At 40.1% G+C, this 12,881-nt stretch overlaps 1 protein-coding gene across 1 annotated transcript; it reads right to left on the bottom strand.

Moving 5' to 3' along the window:
• Positions 1–5,244: 5,244 nt before the first annotated feature.
• LOC112261114 (pancreas transcription factor 1 subunit alpha) lies at positions 5,245–6,558 on the bottom strand. The gene is made up of 2 exons (XM_024436454.2): positions 5,864–6,558; positions 5,245–5,756 (listed from the first exon to the last, which is right to left on the bottom strand). Exons 1-2 carry the CDS (start codon positions 6,462–6,464, stop codon positions 5,557–5,559), a joined length of 801 nt encoding a protein of 266 aa, XP_024292222.1. The 5' UTR covers positions 6,465–6,558; the 3' UTR covers positions 5,245–5,556.
• Between the last annotated feature and the right edge of the window lie 6,323 nt (positions 6,559–12,881).

Here is a 12,881-nt window from a genome sequence, read left to right as displayed (position 1 = left end):
TTTTCACTCTGATCTCACGCTCCATCAAACATCACTCTCACTGAGATTTCACCCACCCAATGAGCCACTTACTCTTTAAAAAAGTCAGCGTCTTTTGTTGTCAGTACAAGCTCACATTCAATTATTATTTATTGAACGTCTTGGTTTAAATTGATTAAACAATGTTAAAATACGGTACATGCTGAGTGGTGGTTTTTAGATGCCTCTCATTTGTGAGCTCATCTTAATGTGCCAAATTATAACCTTAATATCTGCACATAATTATCATAACTTATCATAACGTATGGGCGCGTAAACTTCAGTGCGTATCGGCTATGAAATCGGCTATGAAACTATCCATAACACGTAAAAGTATTGGATTGGTATTTTTATTTAACCATCATGATCCTATAACGACATGAACTAAAATGCCAACCCTCCATAATTAAATTACTCTTTTGGGGCTATAGACTATTGTAATATGGGGTAACGTTGACACTATACTACTGCGTATAGAAAATGTATGTTAGCTAACCAAAGCCCATATAACTGAAATATTAACAACTAACGAACAATTGACGAACAAGGACCATGTACAAGGCATGTGGTTACTTAAGTCTATAACCGGTCTTGGCGTAAAAGAACAGAGAAGCTCTCCATTAGCACCCTTACATTCACCTGTCCATTCATAGCTGAGGATATATCTCCATGCGCAAAACGGTCACTGATTTTGGTGTATTTAATTCCTCCCTTTGGGTATACAGTTTGGCATACGACATTTTTCATCATTAAATGGGGTTCATTTTTCAGGGAAGGTTATAAATGTACCTTGCACCTTGCACCTCCTTGCACCATCTTGTACTCGCGCGCATTGGGGACACTTGTTGCCTCGATCACGTTTGTCTATTGAGAAGTGAAATATCCCCTAAAACACACAAGTTACCATCTCGAGGGCTTCCCCAGAACAAAAGACTGGTGCCTTAACACTATATGCTTAATGGATTTAGCCATGGAGGCTTTAATAAAGGTAAAACGCGGTCTTTTAAAAGTTGGAAAGGGTCCTTTATTTGCTTTAGATGGAGTACTTGCGCACAAACCAAAGCGCGCCTGAGCATTGACTCGTCCTTTCTTTCAGGAAGCAAAGCGACCACCATAGCTTGTTTCATTACAGCATAAGCTTTTCATCACCCTGCTTTGTTCTGAATGAAAGTAATGCTGTGAATTAAAGAAATGACAATATTTTCTATCAGCTTGAAAGTCCAAGAGAAGGGCCCTCGAGCTTGGCAAAAATCAGGCACGTCATTCATCATGTCACCCCGCACCTGTGGTCTTGGCATTGAAAGTACACAAACCTATTCCTATTAACCTAATTATTCAAAAACGCCACAATGGTTGAAATAGAGCAGGTTGAAGTCTGTTTATTGGTCGTAAATGTTTTTTTTAAAGATCTCCCCAACCTCTTTGTTAGCTCGGCGCGGAGTCCGCCTCTTCCTTTCAGACAGGAGTAGCCCTGGAGTTTTCCATTTTCAATCGTAACATCTGCTTAATCTTACGGATCAAAATATGGAGACAAAACATATGTAATGGAGATTTGTAAAATCCTGGTAATGAGTTATTAACAGGAGAAAACAATGGCTCAGGATGGAGAGAGCCTTACGGTAACAAGAGTCGCCAAATGAAGCGCCTGACATTTTCCTTGTTGGTAAATGGAACCTGTTTGAACGCCAGGTGATGGTAAGAAAATCAATGTCCTTAGGAGCCAGGCTAGCTCTAAGTCCTTTTTTCTACTTGAAAAAATTAGCAGACATACATTTAATTGGCTTATCAAGGCACAGCAAAAGGCCGCAGTCTAATTGCCTGCAGATAGACCGGGGGACAAAACGAGATTGAATGTTTGCTGGATCGTAATAAAGCTTTCAATCCAAGTGTATCATTGAAAATGTGTTTTATTATAACAAAACGTCATGCTTTACAGTTCCCATATTGTATCTAGACAATGGTTTGGGACATTAAAGACGAGAAAACCATGCCAACACGTATTGGAGACATTGTAAGGACCTCTCTCTTTGCTTGTTTTAAGCAGCTGCTGTCCAGGACCCAGAAGCACAAAAATAACAAGTTTGAAATACCAGGTGCATCCTATAAGAACGTCGACGGGGATGGATATGTTACAGCCTTGGACATGTGATTAATAAAGATATCATTTGGATTGTAAGGCGTCTCCACGCCATGTAAAAGGAGAGGCGCCTGGGCAGCGCGTTCTCTGGCAACCTCGCCCTTCCCTCCATGGGTCTCTGTACTCATTAACCCGGGCCAAGTCCTACACTCTTAGAAAAAGGATTCTGGATAGAACCAAAAAGGGTTCTATGCTCGCTTTATATATAGCACCCCATAATGTTTTATATAGAACCTAAAATGGGTTCCATAGAGAACCCTAATATATAGAGCCATTTTGGTTCAGTGAAGAAGAAGAACCCATGGGGTTCTGATCAAAGAACCCTACAAAATATTTATATATGGAACCTTTAGAGATGTCATATATGAAGCAAACTTTTTGGTTCTATCCATATCCTTTTTTTCTAAAAGTGTAACACCTGTTGGCTAGCCAAGTCCTAACATCCAGAGTACCACAATAATCTATTTTCAATTATCACTGGTATGTGCATATGTTTTTCAATCATAATGTTGGGCCATTTGAACATTTTGGCGCTTGGTGCGAAAGGATTTATAAGGCTACCCACGAGGTTTACACTGCCCATGGGGCAGACTCAACTGGTGTTTGTTCAACCTCAACCTCGCAGCTGGTACCCCGATGCCACCGTGGAGATACATTAATGAAAACGCGGGAGTTCGGGGGATTTAAAGACTCTGAGGCCATATTTTTATGCGCGATAATCCAAAGTATGAGCAGATTTACAGTTTATGGGAATCTTATTAGGCGTCCTTCCCAGTGCTTACCATACGCTTATTTGGGGATTATTATAGTATTATAGACAATGAATATAATGCATTTAATCATTTTACTTTCATCTGATTAATAGAGATATGACTGAAATGTGTTGGATATTATAATGTAGCCTACTTTCATTAAATAATATTCTTAGTGGTTGGTTTTCCAATATAGCCTAATTATTTGTAATTCTAACACTTGTCATTATTAACCTATCACAGCTTTTTGTTTTATATTTCTTCATATTTTTGATCTTCTACAATGTATGCTGAGTTGCATGCAAACTGATGCGCATAGGCCTGCGCTTGGTCATGGACACCCTTGTGCGTAATTTCTATTTTTTTGCAACAACTTTTAAATGGTAAAGATAGACTATATATATGATTTTTTTAAATACACAAACACGTGTTCATTATGAAGAGTGTAGATGTAATTGACAGTGAACAATGTCATAACACATCCATAAACCATATTTTTATTTTTTCCCAGAGGGCAGACAGACAGACCGACACCGTGGAATTACTTGGGTCTATACGACTACCGCGCTAATAACATAAGGCTGTTTTCTTTGGCTTGTGACACATTTACTGACCATAAACTTGCCTTGGATGCCAAAGCACCTCCGCCAGTCTGCAACAGGTAGTCAACGGCGACCCAAATGTTATAGGGAATTGCAAGCCTTTTCAGTATCACTAACTTATTCTGAACCAAATTGGAGCTTGGCATGGTTTTCCAATGTTTAGCCGAGTAAGAAAAGGAATAAAACCTGTCAGCCTGTAAATGGTGCTCTTTTAAGCCTTTGCCAAGACCAAGCACAAGAGTGACAAGATAGAGACCCAAGTGTTTCACTGCTTAAGCCCTTCCCTTCCGCTTGATTGGTATTGCACCAAAGGATGTTTTGAGGGGTTTTGAACTGTGCTTGCACACAAAACCACATTCGCTCTATAGCATTAGGTGCGACCAAACAATGATCCTACTGTTGTTTTATTGTTCTCTGCCACTTCACCAAATTAAATTTAAATGTTGCCCCCGACAAAATAGATGAAGACCAGCTACAAGACTTTCTGGGTCCTTTATTAAGTTTAAGGCTGACTTGCGAACATTTGACTTTCTAATGAATGTAATGAGATTACATGGTCTCTTGTGTGGTGTCTAGAACGCGGATAACTGCGTTGTTAATGAGGCGGTAATGCAATAAGAGATGGGATTATAGGTCGGTCCACTGAGATTCCTAAAAAGCACATGCACTGAAAACTTGTCAAAATATTGAACTGGAGAGTTTCAATGTAGAAAAATGCACATATCTCATTATTTAGGAACAAATTCGAGTAGGATAATAATATTATCCATAACAATAATACAATAACTATGCATAATAATAATAATAACAATAATAACAATAATACTATTACTAATAATAATAATAATACTTAGAAGAAAATAATCGAAATGCAAAGACTAATCCAGAAAATGAATATACCTTTCTCTTTCCCCATCCGAAATGCAAGTGTTATCCGAAATGCTCTTAGCCAGATGGTTGAATGAATGTGTGTTTGCAAGTTTGGGCATAGGCATATATCTGGGCTACCACTACATAAATGGGGGAGAGCTGACGTAAAAATGGCAAGGGAACACGTTGGAAGGATGCCGCTACCACGGGAAAATTTTGCCTTGAAGCACCTGCAGCACATTGAAGAAAACAGCTTTTACAGCAAGCAATCGGTTTAGTCATGCCCCTTTAAACAATATAGTAGACCAACATAGTACAACTATGGTTTATAGCTGCAGGCCCTGGTATTTTAAGCCATTGAATTGTATCTGCATGTTTGTTTTCATTTACATCTGCTTTGCATACCCAAATTAGATTTTTTTTAATGAAGTTTGTTGGTGTATATAAGTTACATTACTAAGACCTACGCAGATCACAGCTTTATACAACGTAGGCCTCTAGAAAAGGAGTTATCAGTCTCCATCATCAGATACCCAGTATAATTACTATTTGCTAATTAAGTATTTGCATATGCGGGCTTGGGTTGAGAGGCCCAGTACGTCATGCATTTAAACTTATACTGCTGGATATCACTGACTTTCAGGTGAACAACCACGTTCTAAAATATAACTTTAGTTGACTTATTGATGAATGCATGTTGATTGATTGATTTATGCATGTTGATTGCTTGTTGCACTGTTGTTATGCATAATAACTTTCCTTTTATGAGTATGATCTTCACCACATGGAGTTAAAAATGACATGTTTTGAATGTGAGCAGGAGCCTATGTGGAGGAAAGTGGTATAGACCAGACAACACAATGTATTCATAATTTAAAAGATACATTTATTCTCAGATTGCATATAAATATAAATTATTTTAAATTGTATTATAAAAATAGTTTGGTTTTCGTATATTCATCAATGTTAAATTAAAACATATATTATCATGAAAACAATTAAATACATTTTGCTACATATAAAATGATTGCCCAGCTGCCTTAATTAGGAGAACATTGACAAATATATATTTACACGTAAATAATCAACGCTAAAGACAACGTTATATATTAACATGGATTTACAATGTGTGTATAACAATACGTTATTTTAGACATAAACATAACATTTATTGGGCTCAGGTTAAGCTGAAAGGAGGCTCGTTTTCAATGTTGTTCAGTGAGGGTTTCATGTGCAGTTTTCGTGGGTCCTCGGGTGTCCAAACTTTAGCGGTTCTAATGATGTTCTGGTCTTTCAGCTGTTTCTCGTCTGTCCAGGACAGAGAGTGGCCGGCAAGGGGAGGCAACCCGTAATCAGGGTCACTTGGAGACGGAGATCCTGAGAAGGGGACAAATTATTAGTAATGGACCAAGTCTTTCACAAATGAGAAACAATACAGTCCACAATTAAGTCATTATCATTATCTAACCATATGGAAAACGTACTTGTTCCTCTGTGGCAAATTATAACTTTTTTGGGTTGAGTCGGTGCTTCACTGTCGGAGTTTCGGATGGGCATGTCCGACTGTACGAGCTCAGCGAGGAAGTTGATGTAGCCAATGGCCAGGCGCAGGGTATCGACTTTGGAGAGCCTCTTCTCGTATGGCAGAGTGGGGATGTGAGACCGGAGTCCCTCGAAAGCATCGTTAATGGACTGCATCCTCCGCCGCTCCCGGACGTTGGCAGCCTGCCGTAAATGTTGCATCTCCATATCGGATCTCATCCGCCTCCGCCTTTTTAGCATCGGGACATCTCCTCCCATGTGAGGCGACAGCTCTGAGGTGCTGTCAGTGCATTCATACGAGAAGGTAGAGGAGGAGGAAGAGAAGGAAAAGTTGCCAATTTCACAGTAGTCCCCATCGTGCGCTAACCTGCTGTCCTTGTAGTAATCTTGGAAATGGCTGGTGAGAAAATCGACATCGTCATCTAGAAACTCGTCGGTGTCCAAGTGGTCCCTGGAGGACTGGTCAGTAAAGAAATCATCCTCGTCAAAATAAGGGGAAGAGAAGGAGTCCAATCCTGTAAATGTATCTAAGACAGTGTCCATTTTTTTGCTGTTGTTTTCTTGTTGCCCAGTAACAACAAATTTGATCTTTGCGCTGCCTCTGGATGCTCAAGAGATAGTTCGGTTGAAGGCTGACACGCGAGGACTCTTATAACTACATCCACAGTCGCGTGCCATTAAGCAAACGCGTCAGCCAATCAGCGTTGAGTATACACTACACTCCGCAGCCGAATGTGCACCTAGAGATAATCTTTTACCACTCCGCCCCCCTCTACCGCGCAAGGTTTACCCCCCTCCTGCACTACATGGAAAACCGAACACAGGGCTAAATGGGCAACAAAGCATTACAGGGCCAATGACCAACTAAGTCCAAAACATGCAGCCACCCTAACATTGTAGCCTACCTTTAAATCTTTACAATAATTTTAAAGAAAAGAGAAACCCACACACTAGTCTTGCAAGTATCATTATTTATTTATTAAAGCTTAGCCCGACGCTCTTGGCCTTGGAAGTTTGTATTTGAGCAAGAGCAGTGTAGTGTTTTTTATTTTATCTGAAGTAATCGCCTTATTCCCACCCACCTGCAACGAGAACTCAGAGCGGTAGATTTTTTGAATGTTGATTCAATACAATTATAATGGGATTTACTTACATACTAAGTGTCCATATCTGGTTGCATGCTTCCACAACAATATATTATTATTATTAATACTAGTAGGCTATTATTACTATTTGGCTACAATAATAGTGTAATAAACATCAGTCTTTTTCCAAGGCTCCACGTCTTAATGATCCTATTGGTCTTTTGTCAATGCAATCTAAATTGCAATCTTCCTCTTATTCAAAACCTACTTTTGAGCTTTATACAAGAACATACAACGTCTGAATTGAAAAGGCGTATATTACACTTAATGTACCCTTGCATCTATTGGGACTGAACAATGTGTAATTTGAAGAAAAAACAACATTTCGATACTAGCCTAATTAAAGGGTCGAGCAATAACACCCCAGATAACAATAACACCCCTGACACTTCATGAAGGCATGCACATCTTAAAGCAGGTACCTTCCTCATTCAATAGCAGACCACTCATGCCTGCAGCAAACTGTAGAGCCCTTTGGTCTGATCACTTCATTACTAGGCCACCCTGCTATATTGGAGGATTCCAATTCCTATTAGAACCCATAGAACGCAGAGCAAAAAATGTGCATGTCATTGGAATTAAAAGTAATTTTAGTGTTAGACAGGCAGACAAAATGATGTGTTCATCAATTATAGGTTTTATGACGCCGCTCTGCCTACACGTTGGCTCTACGCAGTGGACACTCGCTTGTTCACGCCGCAACAATGTCAAAATATACTACATATTGCAATAGGCTACTCCAGATAAATCGTTAATTTTGTTTGATCTCACGCAAAGATAAGGATGCAATCATATCCAACACTGATAGTGCAACAGGTAGGCCTATCTAAGGTAGGTCTAGTTAAATATTGGCATGGGGTAGACTATTTTTTAGCAAAAGCATGCCGAAACAGAATACCAGGCATCGCTTGCACAATGTTCAAAACTTGCATAATTTTAAATCTCGTTTACATTTTTGTTACCGCTTTCACATTTAAGGTTGAATTCACCTGCCTTTATCTAAAAATAGCCTATTTCTAATATAATATAAGGTTTGTCTTGAAACCATGTGTGCTGGAATAGTTTTCATTTTCAAGGAAGGTTTATGTATTAAGCCTATTGTTAGTTTTTTCTAGACTGCAGCATGTTATAAAATAAGGATAGACCTGGAATTTAAAACAACATTGCTTAGTTACCTTTGCTTATATACATTAACGCGAGTTCTGAATGTGCATAAAACTTGCTCAACATGGGATACCAAATAGACTATACTGCAAGAAAACTCGATTTAAATCCTTCAGGTGTTCAGCACCATAATAACAATCCTTCAGTCTAAGTGGTTCTACGAACATAAATAAATGCACCAGTAAGGAGACCGACTGCCCACTTATGACAGCAAGTATGGTTTTATTATGGGGAAACTGGTGTCAGACAAATGGCAGTGTGGCCTCACAGTGAGCGTCAAAGAGGGTGTTTGTCAGACACCTCACAACAAATTACGCCGGTACCTGAAATATTGACTGGTAGGAGTCTATAGGACACCCCCATTCAGATTGAGATGGAGGGGGTCACTTTGTTACTTGAAGGCGAAAAAAAATATTTGAATGTAGGCTATGGGTCTTGCGCCTCGCCGCAAGCTGCTACACGAGGCAATAGAGGCACAGTCCGTGGGAATAACGCCACTTGCGCCTTGAGCCAGTCAATGCAACTCGTCCCATAATAATGAGCGCTGCTGCTTTGCACCTTGCATGCGCATTTTGTTATAGTTCTCTGTGAGTTTGCTTTTCTTGGAATTTAAACACGCTGATGTTAGAAGAGCTAAAATAACATATCATATATTTCCACATATCAAATATATTTTGGAATGAGACAGTCTGCTATCAATCCATGATGAAAATAAACAACACATTTTCTTTAGTCATACTGGCTTACATACTATTTTCGATTTTATTTATTAGTTTACATTCAATATATCAGCGTTATAAACTGGTCCACTAGTCTGCATGATTGTCTGTTGGGTCAGACTGGTACCTGAGCGCTGACTGGTCGTTAAGCAGGACTCTCACAAATTGCTCGCAGACAGGACCGTGACCGTCAACGTCACACGATCAATTCACCAGTGTGACAAAGCTCAGTGCCAGCGGACGCTGCAAAGCGAGCGCTGGCATGGGAACAGCAACACTTGGGTCTCTTCAACAGACGGCATAATGGTGAACATTATAAATGAGATGTCGTATTGCGAAGGTCATGGTGTATTACAATTCATGGTGAGGGAGGGCCAGTGATGCATGATTCCAAGACTCGATACGCGTAGGCCTACAGTTTAATTGTAGATTTTTCAAAGTAGCTTTACGCTCAGTAAAGTTCTAAATTCACATATACTTACTTGCTGTCTGCTGTTGATAAAAAACGTTATGGATATTGAACATCTTTTTCTTGGAGACCGAAAAGCTTACTCCAGTGCAAATGGTGGACATAATCTTCACAGTGGAGAGTCAAGATAAAGCCATGTAAATTTGAGTATGCAAAGGATTGGAGAAAATCAAGATAACATTAGAAACTAAACGGATTCAAACCGGTAAAGAACTTGGAAGGACGTAATAAATCTTACACCTTGCTAAGGAAGTTTGCAACTGCGATGGAGCGCACATGTAGCCTATAAAAACAACAAATTATCAAGATACAATGTATAAATTGTGTTAAGAAAAGGTGCTATAAATATTTATGCTGAATATGAGCCTGAAATATGAACGTTCTCAGGTGACCATTAGCCATGTCTCCAAAGCACCTGCAACTAGTGAATTCATACTAATGTATTTTACCATCACATGTCCACACAAAACGAATAGTGACAGCCAACAAGATACAGTTGATACTTTTCCCTTTCACGTTTCCATTTTAAGACTCACAGGTTACCCAATGTAACCCCACAGGATATCCTGTGGTGCTGAAGTCAGCCCCGCACCATAGACGCACTTCCAGCCTTGTGCCATGCATTTGCTTTTATTCTGCTCGCACGCTTTTCTTTTCATCTCACATTTTTAGTGACCTGGTACCTGAAAAGCTTGCTGGTAAAGTGCCATTGACTACCACAACCATGCGTTTTCATGGCCTGATTGAGGAGGTCAGATGTCAGTGCGAGCTGGATGCGCAAGATGCCGAACACTGGGGATTCCCTGGGAATCCCACCACATGCGCCCTGGCCACTGAAATAGCACGCGGGGTGCTCGCTCTCCAGATTGCCAGACAAATTAGAACGATGCTCATGGGGTCTGGAGAGACTTGAGTCATTGATAGCGATGAATGCACACAACGTTCTTAAAATAATGTCTTGTTTAAGATATTGTCTTCCAATTTTCACCTGACATACGGTTTAGGCATTCTCTGCATACCAAGTGCAGCATGAATAACTTGGTAACTAAAATGCTTGAAGGCTTATAATAGACACAGAACGCAGAGTCTTGTTTCTATGATGTAGTGTAGATTATCATTATTCTGATCATTTCCAGCAAATCTGATGATTAGCCTATGATTCAATCAATTAATTAAACATTTAATCGAGGCACTTTAACAGGCAGCGAAATGAACCGCTAGTCAAAGCCCCTCAATGCCCCCCTCCACCCACACACCCTTATTCAGTCGACAAAATATTAACATAAAAATCGCTTAAGTAATCATAAATATATCCTCAAAGAGATTAAGGAAGATTATTGATTCACTATTCCTTGGCCTAATTGATTTTTTGCTCTAATCTGAAAGTCTCTGACCGGAGCCCTGGGGTGGTTATGGCTATTCACGCAGGGAGAGATTAGGGTAGGGATATTCTAGCGTCCTACAAATCTTTTAATACAACGCGGGAAACCTGATGCTTCCTGTCTGGGTTGGTCTCGTTTGCAACAAATCTGTCAGTCTGTTTTATAAGTAGCCAAGCAATAACAGTTTAGTCAATTGGCATTAAATGAAAAGTGAATAACTACCTCGACATCTGGGTAACCATTTGATACATGGTACATCAACATTGGGTTTTTAGAATGGTAATCTGGTGATCTGTGTTTAATTTGTAGGTTTAACATCTCTCCCCCAAAGCGTCAGAGCTCAATTACAGCGTCAGACAGACAGACAGACAGATCAAGAGACATCCAGGAAAAATAAATGCATATGTCCATTAACCACATTGGAAGTTGATTAGTTAAATCAGGTGTGACATAGGCTACACATATGAGCTACTGGGACAAAAAAAAAAGAAGTTATGTAGCTCATGTCATGTCTCACCTTCCCAAAGAGACAGCTTCAAACGCCTCCTTCATATTTTAACACTTTTCAAACTGGCTTTTAACTTGGAATATGATTATGTTTTGCCAGATACAGTATGTGTGTGATGCACATTTTGTGTGGAAAATAAATACATTTTGCATTGGCTATTATTTGATAGAATCTTGCACAGGTTGTTATAACAGTATTATCAACCTATAATTTTTACTTAACTGCAGGTAAATTGACACATTTCACAGCAACAACCTAACTAAAAGTTGAAGGGTAGAGTAGACCATTTGAATGACCCAATTAGCCTTATAACTGGGAATTAGAGCACAATCTGAGCACTCATGTTGAGAATCTAGCCAGGACACTGGGGTTAAATCACTAACTCTTGGGATTAGTATCGGATTAGAGGTTTTAGTGACCACAGAGGATCAGTACAGAAAACCCTGGGGTGTTGGTGTAGAGCGATAAGTGCACCGTACTGGCCCTCCAATACCAATACCAATACCCAGCAGCATCTGGTCTCCGATCTAGGGATGGACCAGACCCAACACGGTTGAGTTTCAGGTTGGCCTGGGGCAGGGTTTAATCCAGATCAAAAATGATTCTGTGTTAGATTTTAGATTCTGCTCCCCAATAACCTATGTTCAGCCTCCTTGTTCAAAAGGAAACAGAAAGTTAATTAATATTTTAACCAAATGTCATGGGATCATTAGCATGTGCTTGACTGTATCATATGCTATATCATAGCATATGATGTGATATCATCGGAAGATAACTAATTAGAATTTCTCTCAAAATGTTATCAAAAAGCAAGGAGGGACCAACATACTGTACACTACATTGCAAAAAGTATGTGGACATCCCTTCAAATGAGTGGATTCGGCTATTTCAGCCACACCTGTTGCTGATAGGTGTATACAATTCGAGCACACAGCCATGCAATCTCCATAGACAAACATTTGAAGTAGAATTTCCCATACTGAAAAGCTCAGTGACTTTCAACGTGAACCCGTCATAGATTTGCCACTTTTCCAACAAGTCAAATTTCTGTCCTGCAAGAGCATCCCGTCAACTGTAAGTGCTGTTATTGTGAAGTGGTAATGTCTAGGAGCAACACCGGCTCAGCTGCAAAGTGGTAGGCCACACAAGCTCACAGAATGGGACCGCTGTAGGGTGTTGCGTGTAAAAATTGTCTGTCCTCGGTTGCAATGCTCACTACAGAGTTCCAAACGGTCTCTGGAAGCAACGTCAGAACAATAACTGTTCGTCGGGAGCTTAATTAAATGGGTTTCCGTGACCGAGCAGCCACACACAAGCTTAAGATCACCATGTGCAATGCCAAGCATCGGCCGGAGTGGTGTAAAGCTCGCCACCATTGGACTCTGGAGCAGTGGAAATGCGTTCTCTGGAGTGATGAATAACACTTCACCATCTGGCAGTCCGACGGTTGAATCTATGTTTGGCGGATGCCCCAGGAGAACGCTACCTGCCCGAATGCATAGTGCCAAGTGTAACATTTGGTGGGAGGAAGAATAATGGTCTAGGGTTGTTTTTCATGGTTCGAGGTAGGACC

This window comes from Oncorhynchus tshawytscha, linkage group LG10, assembly GCF_018296145.1.
Source record: "Oncorhynchus tshawytscha isolate Ot180627B linkage group LG10, Otsh_v2.0, whole genome shotgun sequence".
Classification (NCBI taxonomy): Eukaryota; Metazoa; Chordata; class Actinopteri; order Salmoniformes; family Salmonidae; genus Oncorhynchus; species Oncorhynchus tshawytscha.
This window is presented reverse-complemented; position numbering and strand designations above follow the sequence as displayed.

What these genes read in the sequence shown, in the direction of transcription:
- LOC112261114 (XM_024436454.2), bottom strand. Translation starts at nt 6,464, where the DNA reads ATGGACACTGTCTTAGATACATTTACAGGATTGGACTCCTTCTCTTCC. An exon ending in AATTTGCCACAGAGGAACAA is followed by an intron (nt 5,757 to 5,863) that starts GTACGTTTTCCA and finishes TCCCCTTCTCAG; the next exon opens with GATCTCCGTCTCCAAGTGAC.